The following is a 20420-nucleotide window of genomic DNA, read 5'->3' as shown; positions in this document are numbered from 1 at the left end:
GCCCAGACGCTCCGCAGGGTGAGGGTCCAGCTGCCACTCCCGAGACTCGGGGCTGCGGAGGCTACCGTTCCGGTCCTGCCTCCTCTGCAGGATGGAGCTGAGCTGGGGCGTTGGGTACCTGGAGATGAGGTCCCCGGCGTCTGCCGGTCCTCCAGCGAGCACTCCGGCCCCTGCGGCTGACCCGGGCAGCCTGACTCCCCATTGTACCGGGGGCGCTGGGCCGGGGTCCAAAGGCTGAGTGAGGGGTGGGAAGCTGAGGGGATGCTGCGGGTGCCGAGGCTGGGGCCAGAGCGCCTGCAACCCTCCTGCCCTCTAGGTGGGCTTGGACGTGCTCCGGGCGCGGGTCTCCTAGCCTAGCTGGCCGGTCAGTGCGGGACGGCGCCGTGGCGGTGAAAGGGTTAAACGGAAGGGGGTGGAGGGGAGGACCCGGACCCCGCCTCTCTGCGGAGCATCATCTGCGGATGGCTTTGCTTAGGGTTGCGAGACTTAAGGGAGCTAGAGGGGACTTGCTGGGCACCGGCTGGTGAGAAGGGGTTAAGACCCTGACTCGGGGTCTCCGCGCTTTTGCTTCCCGAGCCCCCTGGGGGACGCGGGGCGCATCACCTCTGCGCTCCCCCAGGCTCACACACGCTCCGAGCCCGCCTGAATGACTGCCCCGCCGGCGGCTGAGCGCAGCATCCCCGCACCCGCCAATCAGGAGCTCGCAGGCCGGGAGGCGGTGAGATCATCTCTGGCCAATAGCAGTGCAGCGGGAGCAGGGATGCTGCATTCGCGCCCCAGCACCCACCCTCCTTGGGAGCTAGGGACCCCCGGGTCGAAGGTGAGGAATCACAGAGACCCTAGGGTTCCCTAACCTCAGGTGTGTGGGAGGACCAAGTTTGTCCCTCCAGGTTCTCCCTGACCATTGATTATGGTTGGAAAAGTGGAGCCCGATCTCCCACCCACCATTTACAGATGAAGCTACCCAGGCCCAGAAAGGGAAACTGATTGGCTCAAGGTCATACAGTGGCAGGCAGAGTCTCAAGGCCAGGTTCTTTACCACACAGCCCCTCCCCTTCTTTGCCCCCTGTCCCCCTTGCTCCAGCTGTGGAACTGGGGCAACTTCTCAATTGCATGCTCTTTGTCAAGGAGGAGTCTCCCCTGTGACTTCCACTGTTCCCTCTCCAGGGTGTGGTGTGGTATAGGGGAGGGGCCAGGACCCTGAAGAATAGGGAACCCCATGGAGGAGTGTAGGTATCTGAGTTAGCTAATCTTAGTTCACCCCGGACCTCCCTGCCTTTCTGGGGTATTGGTTTCTACCCTGGGCGGAGGATGTACAGAATCCCCATCCTCAGGCCTTGCCTTTTCTGGAGCACTCATCTCCATCATCCACTCCCACCATCGGTCGCCAGAGCCCTACAGGTACCTCAAAGCCCAAATTTGTATGGGCCCATCCCCAAGCTGCTCCTGCCCCAGCCTTGCCCACCTTGGAGAGTGTCTCATTGTCCTCCCAGGCTCTCTACCTGGAATCCTCTCTGATTCCTCCGCCCTCTTCCCCACACCTGATCAATGGTTGTGTAAACACCCTTCCCCCAGTTCCCATCCCCATACCCCACCCTCCCCTGCCATTGCCTGGAAAACACTAGGCCATCTCCATGCAGTGGATGGAACCTGCCCCAACACTTTAGAAACCTTCTGCAGCTCTGCTGTGGCCTCTGGGTAAACCCCAGCTCCCCAAGGCAGCCTCACAGCCCTGCCGCGCCTGCCCCTGCCACCCCCAGCCCTTTCGAAGCTTCTCCTCCCGCCCCCAGGGCCTTGGCTCTGCCTATAGGGCCCTGACTCTGCCACTGTCTTCCCAGAGCTCTTTCCTGCCCACCTGCCTGTCCCCACCCTGATGCTTTTGCTTGGCTCCATCCGGCCTCAGTGGGGACGGCACTTCTTCAGGGACTCCCTGACCAGATGAGGAGGGACATGCTCATCTGCTCCTGGAGCTCCCTGTGCGTCTCTGAACATCCAGAGATCCTGGGGTTGCTTGTCAGTATCTGTGTGGCTCCCCCAGGACAGAGGCCGCCTGTCCTGATGACCTTGGGCTCAGCCTTTGGCACAGGACCTGTCCCAGAGTAGAGGTTCAGTGTTGAAACAATGGAGTCAGAGACTCTAGATATCTCTGAAGCTGGGAACCAGGATGTCTTGGCAGCAGTGTAGACTGAGGTAAATCAAGGCAGTGGGAGCAGAGGTGTGGAGAATGGAGCAGCAGGGTTAGGCTCTGAGAACTGTGAAAGGTCAGAGGAGGCAGGGACTGGACTAGAGGATGCTGGACCCTGGTGAGGAGCGGGTCCTGGGGAGAGATTGCCCTTTAGTGCCCCCCTTCATCTGTCCTGCTGCTTGGCCAGGTCTGGGCCATATCTTTCTGTCCTGAACCAGCCATCATTGCGGTCTGGAATTGGGGGAAGGGAGAGGAAGCAATGTTACGTGTTCTGGCAGTGACAAGGACATCTGTGGGCTAGTTGCAGTGCTCTGGAGTATTGTCTCCTTTCATCCTTGCAATCCTGTGAAGTAGGTTCTGCAATTGTTCCCATTTTACAGAGGAAGAAACTGAGGCCTGGGGAACTCGCAAGACAGCCAGGATTGGGCTGGGCTTCATGGTGGGGGCACACCTGGCAGCAGGGGCTCCCCTCCCCCTGTTCTTAGGCCTCCAACCCCAGGCCACAGTAACCAGGAAACCAGGAATCTCCCCCTTGGGCAGGTGGAAGGGGGTGTCCTGAGCATTATCTCCAGTGAGTGACCTCGGGCTTCCCTGCTGGGCTGCAGTTTCCCCATCTAGCAAGGATTGCTTGAGACAGCAAGGAAGAAAGGGCTTTGGGAACTGTAGAGGACATCACAGGTGTCTTTAGGCAGGGGGGTGCTCTGCAACCGTGTTTGTAGCTGCCTCCTCGACGCCTGTATAAGTCACCGTCCCAGAATGTATCCTCGTGCATTCAGCCCTATTTTTGTCCATGCTTTTGCCTGGGTACCTGCTGTGTTATATACGTTTAGAAATCCTCCCTCCCTCCACTTCAAGATCAGTTTGGTGTCTTTGGTGCAGAATGAGTGTTTGTGATTGCCATCTCCTCCAGCAAGTCTTCCTGGACCACTCCACCTGGCCTAGACTTCATCTCCTCCCTTTGAAAAGCTACTCGGCACTTTGCCGCTGTCCAGTGTTGTGGTGCTGACCTCAAATGCTCATGTCGCTTTTTAAAAATATTTATTTATTTATTTGGCTGCGTCAGGTCTTAGTTGCAGCGCACAGGATTCTCTCTAGTTGTGGCATGCGGGCTCAGTAGTTGCAGTGCACAGGCTCTCTTGTTGTGGCACGCAAACTCTAAAGCGTGCTCTTAGTTGCCCCGTGGCCTAGCTGCCCTGCGGCATGTGGGATCTTAGTTCCCTGACCAGGGATCGAACCTGCGTCCTCTGCATTGGAAGGTGGATTCCTAACCACTGGACCACCAGGGAAGTCCCTCAAATGCTCATGTCGCTTTTGCCTCCCCTCTTAGACTAGGAGCTTCCTTGAGGACAGGTTTATTTATTGACTTATCTACCCTGGCACATAGTTCAGAGCCTAGAACACAGTAGGCACTTTTTGGTGGATTTAATTGAGATTCCGTTACTCCTGCTGGGATAGGGACTCCTGCGTGAGGATCTGTGCCTAAGTGTTCCCAGGGTCCCAGGATGGAATGAGTTCACCTGGGGTGGTGGAGGTTGGGAGGGAAGGAGGAAGGGGCTTCAGTTTGGATGCCAACTTTTGCTGTCTCCTGCCCAGTTCTCCAAGGAGAAGTACATCCTGGACTCATCGCCTGAGAAATTGCACAAAGAGTTGGAGGAAGAGCTCAAACTCAGCAGCACGGATCTCCGCAGCCACGCCTGGTACCATGGCCGCATCCCCCGTGAGGTGAGCGGGCCCCGAGCTGGGACCTCAGCCCTAGACCCACCGCCTCGGCCAGCCCCAGCCCAGAGAAGCTCTGACTATTGTTTGGTGGGTTCAATCAGAGTAGCCTGGGATGAGGTCTAGTTCTGCCATTTACTGACTGTGTGACCTTGAACAAGTCACTTCACCTCTCTGAGCCCCAGTTTCCTTATCTATAAGATGGAGGATAATAATAGTGCCTACCTTAAAGGTTGGTTGTGAGAATTAAATGAACTAGTGCATGTGAAGTTCTTAACACGATGTCTGACATGCAGTGAGCTCAATGAACATTGTCCTTTATGGTGGTGGTTGTTATTATTACTACGATTATTTGTACTGTTATTGTTATAGGGCTATACATCAGCCTCTTGTGTGTCTGGTCAGTGCATATCAGTCCTTAGGCTGCTCAATTTTGACAAAGTTGAATTTCTGGGCTGAGGCTGATAGTCACCTGTTCCCTTTTACATTCATGCTGTAAATCTTTGTCGAGTATCAGCTCTGTCAGGTCCTGTGCTGGGCACCAAGGATGCAGAGATAAAATAGGCGGTGGCTTCCCTTGAGGGCTGGTATCCCAGGGTAGGGGTTGACAGGCAGGCAGACCGTCAGAGCCCAGTGGGAGAAGTGCAAGAATGGAGCACCCAGCAGGGAGTGTGGGCTGCCCCGAGGAAGGGGTGCTGAGGAGAGAGGCCATTACGAGATAGATAGGAGTTCACCAGGTGGGCAGGATGGGAAGGATGTTCCAGGCCGAGAAAGTAGCTTGAGGTACAAAGGCCCAGAGATGTGCCAGAGCACTGGGTGTTAGGAGGAATGAGGATTGAGAATCCACTCTGCCCAACGTGAGACCTGAGAAGGAGTAGGTCTGAGACCTGAGTTTCAGATCATGGCGACCCCCATCCCAGGGTGTTATGTCCTCCCACGCCTGAGCCTCTGTTTCCCGGACCCAGGGCCTCTGGCTGAGTTGCACCCTCTGAATCTGGGTCAGAGGGTGCAACTCCCAAGCTTCAGATATCTCTGTTCACTGTGTCCCCCAGATCCCGGGTCTGGCCCTCTCTGCCCCTGCCCCGCCCCAGCCTGACCCTTGCCTCTCGCAGGTCTCCGAGACCCTGGTGCAGCGCAATGGTGACTTCCTCATCCGGGACTCGCTCACCAGCCTGGGCGACTATGTGCTCACCTGCCGCTGGCGCAACCAGGCCTTGCACTTCAAGATCAACAAAGTGGTGGTGAAGGCGGGTGAGAGCTACACCCACATCCAGTACCTGTTCGAGCAGGAGAGCTTCGACCACGTGCCGGCCCTTGTGCGGTATCACGTGGGCAGCCGCAAGGCTGTGTCAGAGCAGAGTGGAGCCATCATCTACTGCCCCGTCAACCGCACCTTCCCGCTGCGCTACCTGGAGGCCTGCTACGGCCTGGGCCAGGGCGGTGGCAAGGCTGCCAGCCCCGCCAGCCCCTCAGGCCCCAAGGGCAGCCACGTGAAGCGGCGCAGCGTCACCATGACCGACGGGCTCACCGCCGACAAGGTCACCCGCAGTGATGGCTGCCCCACCAGGTGAGTGAGAACCTATGCTAGGCCTCAGGCTCCCCATCTGTCAAATGGGGGTGTTGGTCATGAGAGTGCGGGAGAGAAAGGGGAGGCCCAGCCACACGGGTCTGAGGTGCTATGACTGCCCTGGAGCCCTGGTGTGTGGGGAAGGACAGGAGGAAGCTCAGGCTGTGCTGAGTAGAAGTCTGGAGCGCAGGTTGCCATCCCAGCTCTGCTACAGCTAGCTGTGCACCCTTGGCCCTGGCATTCCTCCTCTCTTGCCTCCATGTTCCTACCTATAAAAGGCCCTCACTCAGAAAGCCCTCTCTGGCCTAGGGGGAGCCCTGGGTGCTGTCCTGTCCCAGGCAGGGGCCTGGTCCTGGTTGCCAGCCCACCCCACCCTACCAAACTAGGCCAAGGTGGGCATCAGGGCAGAGGGCTTTGCAGGATGCAAGCCATTGCACAGGGAATGGAATGTTCTCAGCGACATTTTTGATGACACCCAGTTGTCTGGGGCTAGGTGACACCGGGCACTGATCCCAGGAAAAGCCACAGCAGCCAATCATTCCTGAGGCCCTACTGTGTACCTGGCCCTCTCCTGGTGCTCTTGCGCCCAACTTCAGTGACTCCCACGTCCCCCTGGGAGGTGGCTTCTGTCCATGCCCCTACTTTGTAGATGAGGAAGTAGGCTTGGAAAGGGGCAGCCGCTTGCTAGAGAGTGGTAGGACCCAGATTCTAACCCAGGCCCTCAACTCCGAAGTCTGTGCCCCTAATTTCTATGGCCTCCCTGGCTGTTTGCAGCAAGACCTGCCATCCTGTGCCACCAGCACTTGGATAGGTCCCATCTCCCTGGGCCTGGGCTGGGTGCTGTCAGCCAAGGAATCACTGGTTGGGTACCCTGTGGGGAGTAGCCACTTGGCCTGTGGTTTGGAACCAGTGATCAAAACGGTGCCAGGATCCACAGGCCATGTGAGCCCAAGGCATCCTGGGTATAGTATGGGAGCAGTGAGGAGGGGCCAGGCTGGTGGGCCTGGCTCCCTTGGCCTGCCCACCTTTCCTGCTAGCCCCTCTCCCCAGACTGTTCTGCAAGTTGGGGGCAAGGTTCCCAGGGAAGAGAACAGTTGTGCAGGTTGTGGACTGCACAAGCCTTTCCTCCTCTGGGCTTTAGTTTTTGTACCTGTCAGTTGGGAGGTTGGACTTGATAATCTCCAAGCCTTTTCTGCCTTTGAAGTTCAGCAGATCTTGGATGGAGGCAGAGGTGGGGGTCCTAATACTAGCTGAGGACCCTGACCTCTGGGATCTCTGCTCATGAAGGTGTCTGCTCCACAGCACATCACTGCCCCACCCCCGGGAATCCATCCGCAACTGTGCACTCAGCATGGACCAGATCCCAGACCTGCACTCTCCCGTGTCCCCCATCTCTGAGAGCCCCAGCTCCCCTGCCTATAGTACCGGTATGTCCAGCGGAGGGGGTAGGGGCAGGTGGGGGGATCTGGTGGGAGTAGCGCTGTGTGCGCACGTGTGCACTATCTTTGACGACTTCTGTTATAGTGTGTGATCATGTGTGTTTCTACCTCTTTTCTGAGAGCAATGCCCTGCAAGAGTTGACACTAAAAACTTGCCAGCAGAACTATCGATGTTGACGTGCAAAACATATCCATGGCTTGTTCATTCTGCAACGACTCATTGAGTCCCTGTTGGGTACCAGGCACTGTGCATGTGGTTTCCAGTGCATTCTCCTGAATGTTACTGAATCTGGCTCCAGTGCTGTGAAGTGCGTGTGGTCAGCAACACTCAGCCCCCATTGGTCAAGTGCCTCCGTGTGTGGTGCTCTGCCAGGCCCTGCATCGGCTGGGACTGAATGCGTCCCGGATTCCAAATGGTGGGCTCAGACCGGACTCGTCATGCTTGCTTTAGTCTTTTAAATAGACTTTTTCAGAAAAGTTCTAGATTCACAGCAAAATTGAGCAGGAAGCACAGAGCGCTGTGCTTTTTTTAAATACAAAGAAAATTTCTACTGTAGAAACATGCCACTAGTTCACTTCTGGAAGAAAACAAGTGTTTTCAACAGGCCATACTACATATTGCCCACCTGGCAGGAAAAGCTCACAGACAGAGGTGCATCCCGGGAGGAACCTTTGCTGGGAGACACTGTTCCCATGTTGCTGTCTATATGGGTTGTCACAAATTCTTCTCTAAACACGGGCCTGCCAGCTTGTCATAACTGCCACCTTGCCTTCAAAACAACACCCTTGGGTGTAAATGTTAAAATGCCTTGCCACAAATTATTTATCGGACAATTTCTAAGCAACGCGGCTCAGGGAAGTACCCAGGAGTGAGGACTTAACACCTGGTTTTAAATCCCAGCTCTATGCTTTGCTGGCTGGGTGACCTCAGGCAGGTCAGCTGGCCTCTCTGAGCCTCAGTTTTCTCATCTGGAGAATGGGAATCATAAAAGTACTGACGCACAGGATGTTGAGAGGGTTAAACGGACTAATGTGCAGAGAAGGATCTCGTAGCCAGTAAGAGCTCAATAAACATCACCTCTAATTTTGGATGATGGTTACTGTTTTGACTGGTATATCTCCAGCATGTCACCAGTTCCCAGGACACATGTACTCAATAAATCGTTATTACTAATTCATTGAGAAATAATTCCATACGATGAACTCCAGCAAGTGCTTAGCTTTTCTGAATCACGGAAAGCTCCTTCAGGTAGCTCCGTCGTTCCCCAAGGCTACAGCAGCCTTAGGGTAGGGAAGTGAGACTCCTGGGATCCAGGTAATTTCAGAGTACCACTGAGAGCTGGTCAGTGTGCCAGAGTCCGCTGGGCTGGGCCTGGGTCCAGGGAGGTGGAGCTATCACCCATGTAGGGTGGATGGAGCCTGTCCTTTGGGAAGGGGGTGGGGGAACCTCACTGCGTGGGGAGTCATGGAAACTAGTCCTCTCTCTTTATCTCCCTGCAGTGACCCGTGTCCACACCGCCCCTGCCGCCCCCTCAGCCACAGCGCTGCCTGCCTCCCCTGTCACCCGCCGCTCCAGTGAACCCCAGCTGTGTCCTGGAAGTGCCGGGGAGTCGGACAAGGGCCCTTACTCCAGCCCCCCCCACACCCGCTGCGAGGCCTCCCCATCACCGTCACTCAGCAGCTACAGCGACCCGGACTCTGGCCATTACTGCCAGCTGCAGCCTCCTGTCCGTGGCAGCCGAGAGTGGGCAGCAGCCGAGGCCTCCAGCCGCCAGGCCAGGAGCTATGGGGAGAGGCTTAAGGAACTGTCAGAAAATGGGGCCCCCGAAGGGGACTGGGGTAGGACCTTCACAGTCCCCATCGTGGAAGCCACCTCTTCCTTCAACCCAGCTACCTTCCAGTCACTACTGATCCCCAAAGATAACCGGCCACTGGAGATGGGCCTCCTGCGTAAAGTCAAGGAGCTGCTGGCAGAGGTCGATGCCCGGACGCTGGCCCAGCATGTCACCAAGGTTGACTGCCTGGTAGGTGCTGGGTACACACTGGGGCAGGAGGAGCACCTCCATCCTCTGGCTTTGGGACAGGGGTCAGGGTGGTGAGGAGCTGGCCCCAAATTCCCAAGTATAGCGAATGGGCCTGGATTCTGACTTCATGGCCGTCCTTCACTTGCTGTGTGACTCTGACTAATCACTTTACCTGGGCCCCAATTTTCTCCTTTAAAAAAAGCAAAAACCGAGATATTCTTGTCAGTTTGGCACTGGAACCGAGGAGTCCTGAAAGCCAGTGGCGTCTGGCTGCCTGGGACACTTTCTGAGCCTGGTGAAAGTCAGTCTGGCTGGTCCAGGGAATATAACAGGCCCGACTTCCCGTGTCCACCCCCCCTAGTGGACAAAACTCATTGCCTAGGTCCATAAATTGTGAATGCCTGGGCCTTTGCTTTGAATGGATCTTGACCATCTAAGGACCCTGACTTGCTCTCAGTCTCAGTTTCTCTCTCTGAACTTTGTGGCGGGAGGGCACTGACTGCTTGGTTGCACTGGTCTCTGAGCTCAAGAAGCAAGAAAAGAAACAGTGCTGAGAGGTAGCTCTGTGAAGAGTGCTAGGCGTGAAGGGAGCAGCCCTGGGGTCTAGGCCCACTGTGTGACCTTGGACAAGCCCTTTCCCCACCGGACCTCAGGTTTGCCTTCTGGAATAAGGGTGTCCTGGGCACCTCTGGCCCATGTCAGACACCTCTGGGCATTTTCCCATTTATCCCGCGTTTCACAGATGGGGAGAATGAGGCTCATTTTGCTCCATGTCAGAGGGTTAGCAGTAGAGCTGGAATTCAAACCCAGCCTCCCAGCCAGGCTGCCCTCCAAGATAAAGCTCCCTGACTCCCAGATGGCTTGAGCTAGCCGTGACAGAAAATTAATCAGCCCTCTGGGCGTCCTTGTAGGTTGCTAGGATACTGGGCGTTACCAAGGAGATGCAGACCCTAATGGGAGTCCGCTGGGGCATGGAGCTGCTCACTCTCCCCCATGGCCGGCAGCTACGACTAGACCTGCTGGAAAGGTAAGGCGAGTACACAAGGGGACTCACGGGGAACCCCCTGGGCTACCGCGCGGCCCTTCGCTGTGGCCGGTTGGCCAATCACAGTCTCTCACCCCGGCTCCCAGGGATTCTGGCCACGCCCCCTATCCCATTGACCAATCGCTCCTTCTCCATATCCAGCTCCAAGTAATCTTGGTTTCCCAAAGACCGAGTCCTTTATCTCCGAATTCACATTTTGCATCCTCTTGACCGATCACAATCTGTGAGCCTGGCCCTCTCATCAGCTCTGGCTTCTCTCCCTTTCTTTCTTAGAACAGCTCTACCAGATGATTTCCGATGATTTCCGCTGATCGGTCACAAGCCTCTCAGCCTGGCGCTCTAGGGCCTCTGGCCCCGCCCCCTGACTTATACTGACCAATCAGAAGCCCTTAACTTTGCTTTTCCTCACTCTGGCCGCGCCCCCTAATCTCATTGACCCTTTACAATCTCTCGCTTTGGGCTCTGCCCTCCGCCCCTCAGCTCTCAACCACAAGGACCCCCAACCCTAGGTCCCTGGCCCCGCCCCTCTGACCTGGCTGCTCCGACAGGTTCCACACCATGTCCATCATGCTGGCCGTGGACATTCTGGGCTGCGCGGGCTCCGCTGAGGAGCGGGCAGCTCTTCTGCACAAGACCATCCAGCTGGCGGCCGAGCTTCGGGGGACCATGGGAAACATGTTCAGCTTCGCTGCAGTCATGGGCGCCCTAGATATGGCCCAGGTACTGAGGGGCCCACACAGAGCTGGGCATAAGCTAGTCTCTATCCGGAGGAGCCCTAGGATGTGTTCCTTTGGGATAGCTGTATATTGAATCAGGAAGAACTTTGTGACCTTCTAGGCAGCATTGGTGACAGGGTAACTGGGAGCACCGAGTCCTTTAAGTGCTGACCTGCTCCCAGACAAAGTCTTCCCTTTTCCCTGCTCTCAGTTTCCCTACCTGTAAAATGAATGAGGAGCATTATATGAGTTTAAAGAATAAATATAAAACGGCACTCATTTAGCAAGCACCGACTATATGCTGGGCGCTACATCGAGTACTTTAGAAGCACCAGTTCCTCAAAAAAAAGTCTCATGAAGGGAGTGCCTTTACTGTTCTCATTTCACTTATGGAGAAACTGAGGCAGAGCAGTACTTGCCTAAAGTCACATTCAGAGGCCGAAAAAGTTGGGATTCAAACTAGGTCTGTCTAATTTCACAGCCCGGACCTCATCCACACTACACTTCCTCTCCTTTGCCTCGTCAACAGTGACAGCAGGATCCCAGAGCAGTGGCTCAACTCCCAGCTCTGCCACTTATTTTTGGAATGACCTTGGGCAAGTCATTCGCCTCTCTGAGCCTTAGTTCCCTCATCTGTAAAATGGGTTGTTGGGAGAGCTTCATGGGAAACGTGTGAAAAGCAGTCAGCACTGTCCCAGATTCATGAATGGTGACTATACTAATAATTATTATCCCATATTTGGGTGTCCGCTGGGCAGAGTGGCCTGTGGCCCCAGCAGGCCCCTTCCCTGGCCGGTCGCTCACAGTCTGGTCTCCCCAGATTGCCCGGCTGGAGCAGACATGGGTGACTCTGCGGCAGCGACACACAGAGGGAGCCATCCTCTACGAGAAGAAGCTCAAGCCATTTCTCAAGAGCCTCAATGAAGGCAAAGGTACCTCTCCCACCTGGCTACGTGACCTTGGACAGGTTCCAGCCCTCTCTGGGCCAGCAAAGACTCTCCCCGTGGGGAGGATGATGAGGGCTTGACTGAGCTTTGTGCAGGCTGTCCCCCCACTCACTTTCTGCATCTGGCAACCGTGTATGCCACGTCCAGGTCCAGCCTCAGCCCTTGAGCTCGGCCAAGGCTGCAGTGGGTTCAGCTGGAGGAATCTGAAGGGTTTGTCTCAGGAGTCAGAATCCCTGGGGGCTCTCTCTGGGACCTCAGGCAGGCCCTTTCCCCTAAAACATCCTCGGTTTCTGGGACCCTGGTGGATGGCTGGGCCCTCGGAGACCTCTGAGCACCGTGTGTCCCTCCCTGCAGAAGGCCCGCCGCTGAGCAACACCACATTTCCTCACGTGCTGCCACTCATCACTCTGCTGGAGTGTGACTCCGCCCCGGCCGAGGGCCCCGAGCCCTGGGGCAGCACAGAGCACGGCGTGGAGGTGGTGCTGGCCCACCTGGAGGCTGCCCGCACCGTGGCACACCACGGCGGCCTGTATCACACCAATGCCGAGGTCAAGCTGCAGGGTGAGTCACGGGTCGCAGCTGCGGGCGATCCCGCCACTGATCCTGCCAGGCTGGGCCTCCCGCCACGTGACTTGCTCTCCCCTCTCCTCCAAACACCCCTTCACATTTCTCCATCCCTCTTTCCTGCATGTCCCCCTGGCTTCTTTTTCTCACCCCTTTTCTTCACCTATTCAGCAGTTGTTAGTGGCAGGCTCCAGGTTGGGTGCGGGGGACAAAGAGATGATTCAGAGAGCACCATAGCTGTGTATCTTAGCTTCTCTGAGCCTCAGCTTTCTCATCTGTGAAGTGGGCATCCTAGCAGGCCTACTTTACAAGGTTGTTTACAAAGCACTCGGCCTGGGGCCCTGGGGCTGAGGCAGACCTGCCCTGCCTTCAAGGAGCTCACAGTCTAGTCAAAAAGTAGAACTCCTGGGCTTCCCTGGTGGCGCAGTAGTTAAGAATCCACCTGCCAATGCAGGGGACACAGGTTCAAGCCCTGGTCCAGGAAGATCCCACAGGCCACGGAGCAACTAAACCCGCGAGCCACAACTACTGAGCCTGCGCTCACGAGCCACAGCTACTGAAACCTGCACACCTAGAGCCCGTGCTCCACAACAAGAGAAGCCACCGCAATGAGAAGCCCGCACACCACAACGAAGAGTAGCCCCCGCTCACCGCAGCTAGAGAAAGCCCGCGCACAGCAACAAAGACCCAACACAGCCAAAAATAAATAAAATAAAATAAATTAATTTAAGAAAAAGTAGAACTCCTCCTTGTGGAAGGAGCAGAGAGATAGCGTCTTCAGATAATCCATCTTTTACTTTTCTAGGCAGTATTTAAGTCACAAAAGTTTTCTGTAGACCAATTGGAAATAACAGCTGAGCAAAACCAAGATAAAACAAATCACCAACAATTACCTGGAGGTAAATGCCGTGAGCATCTGGCATGTGTCTTTCCTGCCTTTCTTCTTCAGAAAGGACAAAAAAGAAACTACTTTTTTACATTTACTTACAAAATATATACACATTTCTTAGGAAAATTTTTGGAATTTGCAGAAAAATACAAAAGAGAAAAGAAAAATCTCCCCCCCAAATTAATTTTTTTTTTTTTTTTTTTTTTTGGTACACGGGCCTCTCACTGTTGTGGCCTCTCCCGTTGCAGAGCACAGGCTCCGGATGCGCAGGCTCAGCGGCCATGGCTCACGGGCCCAGCCATTCCGCGGCATGTGGGATCTTCCCGGACTGGGGCACGAACCCGTGTCCCCTGCATCGGCAGGCGGACTCTCAACCACTGCGCCACCAGGGAAGCCCCCAAATTAATTTTAATATTTTATCTTCTAGTCATTTTTAAATTAGATGTTGCAAATAGTAGGACAAAGACTGGGTGCTAAACTGCTTGGTCATGTTCATCAGCAAACCTTGTGGGATCCCTGGTGGAGGTGGGGGGAGGTCCCTTGGAATGAGGCCCTGAGGCATGTGGTGGCTCCGAGCAGGAGTCCCAGCCTCCGCAGCTGGATGGTGGTTCCCTGACCCCTGTGCCCCACCCTGCAGGGTTCCAGGCCCGGCCAGAGCTCCTCGAGGTGTTCAGCACCGAGTTCCAGATGCGCCTTCTCTGGGGCAGCCAGGGCGCCAGCAGCAGCCAGGCCCGGCGCTATGAGAAGTTCGACAAGGTCCTCACCGCCCTGTCCCACAAACTGGAGCCTGCCGTCCGCTCTAGCGAGCTGTGACCCCCATGGACCCTTCCCCTCTGCAGCTGCGGGCAGCAACAGGGACAGAAGGGCACAGACCTTTCCCCAGAGCACCCCAGGGACACTGTGATCAGCCCGAGAACGTTCTGGGTTCAACTCCAGGATCTCCCTTGCACCTCCAGGGTCCTACGTGGACTCTGGGCTCCATCCCACCTGCTACTCACTCACCAAGTTTTCCTTCAGGAAGAACTGGAACCCCTGTTTCTCCCTCCAGCTTCTGCTTCTCCCCTTCCTGCTGAGGTGCCCTGTATTTGAGCCACGGGAGGCTTCTCACACCTCCTCACTCTTCTCCAGGCACCTGCCCCCGCCCCCTCACTGACACCAATGCCTCCCTCTGGCTGTAAATACATCTGTCTGTTCTGTAAATAGATGTACAGAAGCCGTGTTCTTTCTTTCATATAATAAACTTTTATGACTCTTTCTTCTGTCTCTCAGGGGGCTTTGGGGTAGAAGGAAGTGTCTTTTCTCAGGTGAAAGGTGGAAAAATTCATTCAAAAAATACTTATTCAGCACTTGAAACATTCCAGATTGTACCAGGATCCAGAGTTACAGCCAGTTCTTAAAACCCAGTCCCTGTCCTGGGGGAGCTCACAGACCAGAAGGGAGATCAACAGCTAATTCCAACCAGTAGGAGAAATACTGACCTGCCCTGCTCCTTCCCCACTCCCTGCCTCAGCAGCCACAGCAAAGCATCCCGCAAATGTACAACCCAGGATCCTAGATGTTTGGGTGGAAGGGCTTTATGAAATCTAAGATTCCAGCTCCCCTCAGGAAAACAGAACTGGAGGGAGAAGGGACTTGCCCTGGGTCACAGCAGCAGAATGAGGAAGCCTGGAACCTGGGTGTCCTCGCCTGGAGTTCTTTCCTTTTCTCAACAGTGGGAACTACTAATTTCTTTTGAAGTTTTGAAACGTGGCCCCAGAAGTCTTCGTGTGTGTGTGTGTGTGTGTGTGTGTGTGTGTGTGTCAGGTGAGTGACGCAGGAAATCTTTGAGGAGGGCCATGAAAGCAGTTGTCTTGTTTTCATGGGTAGGGGAGGTAGGCAATGTGGATCAGCATGATTCCAGGCCAGGCTGGAGGCCTGGGGACCCTGTTCACTGAATTTGAAACTACTGGGGTCCTTTACCTTATGAATCCTTTGACCAACAGAGGATGGATGACAGTGCATTAGATCTTTGGCAGCAGCCAGACTTGGGCCCAGTTCACTAGCTGGGTGGTGTTGGAAAAGGGGGCCCTGTTGGGCCCTAAGTTCCTCCTCAATAAATGGGGACAGTAACAGAACTGATCCCTTTGGCTCGCTGTTAAAGCACTTAATGCATGGTAGCTGCTAGGTAAGGGACTGCCATGTTTCATACATAATAGATTTTTTTTGGCCGCGCCATGCGGCATGCGGGATCCTAGTTCTCTGACCAGGGATCTAACCCGCGCCCCCTGCAGTGGAAGCACGGAGTCTTAACCACTGGACCACCAGGGAAGTCCCATAATGTATTTTCAGTGATCATTTATTCATTACTTTGTGAGCCAAAACACTTCACGTGCCTGTACCTCACTGAAATATCACCATTCCTCTATATGACAGGTACTGTTATCATAAGATACATAAGGCACCTAACGTTAACGGTACATAGTAGGTGCTCACCAAAAGCTATTAGCGCTCTTTAATCATATAAAAGGAAAAAAAAGAGCACAGAAAAGGTGTTTTGCAAGGTGTAAGGTGCCGCACAAGTTTTTGCTACTATTATTATGTCACCCTTTGTGGTCATAATCCTTCATTTATTATTCTTTCGGAGCTACTGTGATGGTCCCCTACCGTGGCCATGGAAACTCAGCCCGCAGTCCTGGATTGGGCGGTTCGCGGGCTCCCCCTGGAGGCCACCTTCCGGGCCTGCAGAGGGAAGACCAGGAGAGCCTTTGAGAGGGGAGAGAAGGGAGCCGGGAGTTGTAGGCCACAGGCGATGGCTGCCTCGGAGCGATGCATTTCGGGAGTTGTAGTTCTCGGGAGAGGAGGTGGGCGGCCACAGACCCAGCTCCGGTCTCACCCGGATGGCGGCTGTGAGGCGCGGCTGCCGGCCCGGGGGCTCGCTCCTCGGGCTGCTCGGGCTGGTTTCGGCCGCGGCCGCCGCCTGGGACCTGACTTCGCTGCGCTGCAACTTCGGCGCCTTCTGCGAATGTGACTTCCGGCCCGACTTCCAGGGTGAGCAGCCGCGGGCGCCCGGACCGGAGCGGCCGGCGGACCGGGGAGCCCTCGGACCCCGGGGGTGCGCCGGCGCCGGACCTGGAGAGTAGAACCGAGGGTGGGACCCCCAGACTTCCGGACGGCCAGGGCCAGAAGTGGGCCCGGCGTTGAGGGACCCTGAGAGCCTGGGGCACAGGACTTGGGGCGAGGGTTTGGGGATGCCTGTTTGGGGTCCAGGCAGAGCCCTGCCAGGGTGGAGAGAGGCCTTTGACAGCAGGGCCTTGGGGGGAAGTTTAGACCTCGCACTGGACTGGCCGTCAAGGAAGAAGCCTGCCTTGGAGATGGGCGGGAGTCTTGGGCAGACCCTCTTGACAGCTCGCGCCCACTTAGGGCTGAGCGCAATCCAGAGGGCCATCTGGTGGGCGCGCTGCTGAGCTGAGTCAGGCCTGAGGGTGACTCTTGCGGCCGAGACCCCAAGGGCCGCACTCCTTTCCGCAGACAGCCTGTGAAAACGTCCCAGAACGCGGATCCCCAGACCAGGTTCCAGACATGACTTCCTTCCTGGAGCTCTTCCGTGGCGGGTGTGTGTCCTCAGCTCTGACACTGTCCTTGTGGCCCTAGGTCTGGAGTGTGACCTGGCACAGCACCTGGCGGGCCAGCATTTGGCCAGGGCGCTGGTGGTGAAGGCACTGAAGGCCTTCGTGCAGGATCCAGCCCCCACCAAGCCACTGGTCCTCTCTCTGCATGGCTGGACTGGCACCGGCAAGTCCTATGTCACCTCCCTGCTGGCACACTACCTCTTCCGGGGTGGCCTCCGCAGCCCCCACGTGCACCACTTTTCCCCGGTCATCCACTTCCCCCACCCCGGCCACCTGGAGCGCTACAAGGTAGGCTGGTTTTGTCCTGGACCACCATCCGCCTGCACTGTCGAGTGCTGGACCCTAGGGAAGGAGTGAGTCCTCAGCCCAGAGAGGGGAATCACTTGCTCCAGGCCACACAGCCAGTTGAAGCTTCACCCCTCAGGACCCACCCTGAACAAAGCTTGGGGTGGTACCACCCGGCAGGGAGTTCTTGATTTAATTCCTGGGGGCCAGTAGTGGCACCAACCTGCCAGGGTTGTTGTGAGGGACGTAGGCTTATAGAATTGCAGGTGTTATTTATTGAGCACTTACCTTTGCCAGACAGTCTGCATTATCTTCTGTCTGTAAAGCCCTTAGCCCCAATTCGAGGCTCAGAGTAAGCAATCAGGAAATCCAATTAGCTCTTACTACTGTTGTTGATTGCAAGGTACTTTCCAGGCTAATCTGTTTCAGTTGTCAACTCTGTTGGGAATGTTCAGGGAGCAGGAAGGAGCCTTCCCCTTTTTTTAGAAAACAGTAGGTGTCGGGGAAGGAGCCCTGAAAAGGCAAGTGAGAGGCCTGGGTCTGAGTCCCTGTCCTCTTGCTGACTTGCTGTGTGAGCTTGGACAAGTCTCTGCCCCTCTCTGGGCCACAGTTTCACCATCAGTCCCATTCAGGGATTGGTACTCTCTGGGAGACCATATCTTCCTGGGAAGGAGATTAATTCTTGCTTTGGGAAGAAATCTGGGATTGGGGGAGCATCTCCAGACACCCTCATACTCTTGCCTTTCTCCCACAGAAGGATCTGAAGAGCTGGGTCCAGGGAAACCTCACTGCCTGCAGCCGCTCTCTCTTCCTCTTCGATGAGATGGACAAGCTGGCCCCAGGCCTGATAGAGGTCCTGAGACCTTTCCTGGGGTCCTCCTGGGTTGTCTATGGGACCAACTATCGCAAAGCCATCTTCATCTTCATCAGGTGGGGCCGGCTTTGCAGCGGGCAGGGTGCAGGGACACTTGTCAGAGGTCTCAGCTCTCCAGTCTTGGCCTGTGGTCCCATAACAGAATACTGTTCCCCCAGGCCCACTGGGCTTTCCCAGAGTCCCCCACACCCTCACTGGTGACACTGTCATTCAAGGTGGTTGACTTCCCTTTGACATTCTCAAAGCCCATTCTGGGCTCAGTCTCTCTCTCTCTTTTTTAAATAAATGAATTTATTTATTTATTTATTTATTTATGGCTGCGTTAGGTCTTCGTTGCTGTGCGCGGGCTTTCTCTGTGGCGAGCGGGGGCTACTCTTTGTTGCAGTGCGCGGGGCTTCTCATTGTGGTGGCTTCTCTTATTGCGGAGCACGGGCTCTAGGCGCGGGCTCAGTAGTTGCAGCTCACGGGCTCTAGAGTGCAGACTCAGTAGTTGTGGCGCACGGGCTTAGCTGCTCCACGGCATGTGGCATCTTCCTGTACCAGGGCTTGAACCCGTGTCCCCTGCATTGGCAGGCAGGTTCTTAACCACTGCCCACTGTTCCCCGGGCTCAGTCTCTTAATCCTCATTTCTTTGTGGAACCCTGCTGGGTTAAGGGTTTTCCCTCTTTTGTGGCCAAGGGGACACAGGCCTGGGAAAAACAGGACTAGAGTTTCAATCCCACCTCTAAGAGTCCTAGCTTTGTTTCCTCAGGCAAAACACTTCACCTCTCTGAGCTCCCACCTCCTCTTCTGAACAACTGGGCCAATCTTTTCTTTTTCTTTTTCTTTTTTTTTTTTTTTGCGGTATACGGCCTCTCACTGTTGTGGCCTCTCCCATTGCGGAGCACAGGCTCAGCGGCCATGGCTCACGGGCCCAGCCACTCAGCGGCATGTGGGATCTTCCCGGACCGGGGTACGAACCCATGTCCCCTGCATCGGCAGGCAGACTCTCAACCACTGCGCCACCAGGGAAGCCCCAACACGGCCAATCTTAATGCCCCACTGTTCTCCTAGAGGCTGGGTGAGGGAAAGTCGGTAAGGGACCTAAAAGTGTTCTATAAACTGTAAAGTGTATGACACATATAGGCGAACTTCCAGGGGTCATGGTTAAGGGCACAAGCTCCGGAGAGGGGAAGTGGTTCCCGGGGTGTTTTGAGTGGGTTTGGCTCCTGCCAGCACTGAGCTGGGCCCCCAGGCTCAGGTCGCGTTAGGTGGCACGTGGGAAGCAAGGGCTACATCCTGTCCTCACTGTCTGCGTCCCCCGTGGTTTTTAGCAACACTGGCGGCGAGCAGATCAACCAGCTGGTGTTGGAGGCATGGCGCAGCCGCCGGGAGCGCGAGGAGATCCGCGTGCAGGAGCTGGAGCCGGTTATCTCCCAGGCTGTGCTGGACAACCCGAACCGTGAGTTCGGCCAAGGACCCCACCCCAGGGTGGTTTCCAGGCTGAGGTCTCACACCCAGATCACACGGAGGGATGGGCTGGGCTCCCTGGGGTGGGCCAGGCTCTCCCAGGTCTGATGCTCTGCCTACTGACCCGGTACTTCCCAGCCCAGGCTTTGGTGCCTGGAAGGTGGCTGGGAGGCTTAAGACCAGCCCCGTCCCTGCACTTCCTTCCTTTGGGGGTGGACAGGGCCCAGCTGATCCCCGTGAAGCACAGCCTCTTCCCATCGCTCCTTCCTGCAGATGGCTTCTGGCGCTCCGGCATCATGGAAGAGCATCTCCTGGATGCCCTGGTGCCCTTCCTACCTCTCCAGAGGCACCACGTGCAGCACTGTGTGCTCAACGAGCTGGCCCAGCTAGGCCTGGAGCCAAGGGATGAGGTCGTCCAGGCCGTGCTGGACAGCACCACCTTCTTCCCTGAGGACGAGCAGCTCTTTTCCTCCAATGGCTGCAAGACTGTGGCATCCCGGATCGCCTTCTTCCTCTGACTCTCCAGGCAGCATCCTTGTCTTCCTCTATCTGGCCAGGCCGTGAAGGAAAGCCCTGGGGCCTCTGCCAGAGGGTCCCTTGTCCTGTGCCTCCTGGGGCCCAGAGCACAATATGAAGATGAGGAGGGCTGTTGGCTACCATGAAACAGAAGGGCAGGGCAGGCCCCGGCCTCTTCACTGGTCTGAGGGCATCTTGGCCTTTGCTTCCTTCCTCAGGGAAACCGCTAGTCGCCCCAGAACTTCAATGAGCCTTGACCTCACGCTCCAGCCTGAGCCTTCTTACAATGTGAATTTTAACTCAGGGACGGTGGCTCGTGGCTGCTCCTTCCTTCTCTGGTCTGTTACTCTCGGCCCTGGCTCGGGCACCACACCCCGATCCTCCACCCCACACCCTATGTCCCAGTATCGTAAAGCCAGGCTGAGACTTCTGTCTCTGGGAACAGAGGGACTCAAGTTGCCACTTGGACTGGGCTTTTCAAGTTTTTAATTTTGTAAACGAAGAGAACAAATACAATAAATTTAGCCACGGGACCAGAGGAATAAATTTAGCCGCGGGACCAGAGGAATAAATTTAGCCGCGGGACCAGAGGAATG

The 20420-nt window shown here is 55.8% G+C and overlaps 2 protein-coding genes across 6 annotated transcripts in view; both read left to right on the top strand.

The window, feature by feature from the left end:
• SH2D3C (SH2 domain containing 3C) overlaps positions 1-14340 on the top strand; it is a 31755-nt gene extending 17415 nt beyond the window's left edge. For all 4 annotated transcript variants that reach the window (XM_079926620.1, XM_079926621.1, XM_079926622.1 and 1 more), the window contains 9 exons: positions 3779-3907; positions 5014-5468; positions 6771-6895; positions 8408-8931; positions 9843-9958; positions 10525-10696; positions 11513-11624; positions 11994-12200; positions 13730-14340. In XM_079926620.1, the coding sequence (XP_079782746.1) occupies positions 3779-3907; positions 5014-5468; positions 6771-6895; positions 8408-8931; positions 9843-9958; positions 10525-10696; positions 11513-11624; positions 11994-12200; positions 13730-13905 (2016 nt within the window). In that variant the 3' untranslated portion in view covers positions 13906-14340. The remainder of the gene's footprint in view (positions 1-3778; positions 3908-5013; positions 5469-6770; positions 6896-8407; positions 8932-9842; positions 9959-10524; positions 10697-11512; positions 11625-11993; positions 12201-13729) is intronic.
• A 1517-nt stretch (positions 14341-15857) lies between these two features.
• TOR2A (torsin family 2 member A) lies at positions 15858-20350 on the top strand. Of its 2 annotated transcripts, XM_079927122.1 has the most exons (5): positions 15858-16119; positions 16723-16988; positions 17740-17915; positions 19173-19300; positions 19582-20350. In XM_079927122.1, exons 1-5 carry the CDS (start codon positions 15969-15971, stop codon positions 19824-19826), a joined length of 966 nt encoding a protein of 321 aa, XP_079783248.1. In that variant the 5' UTR covers positions 15858-15968; the 3' UTR covers positions 19827-20350. The 2 variants fall into 2 exon arrangements, with proteins under 2 accessions (XP_079783248.1, XP_079783249.1); XM_079927123.1 differs by lacking the exon at positions 19173-19300.
• Positions 20351-20420: the final 70 nt, after the last annotated feature.

This window comes from Stenella coeruleoalba, assembly GCF_951394435.1.
Source record: "Stenella coeruleoalba genome assembly, chromosome: 7".
Classification (NCBI taxonomy): Eukaryota; Metazoa; Chordata; class Mammalia; order Artiodactyla; family Delphinidae; genus Stenella; species Stenella coeruleoalba.
Note: the sequence above shows the minus strand (reverse complement) of the source record. Positions and strands in the feature narration are given on the sequence as shown.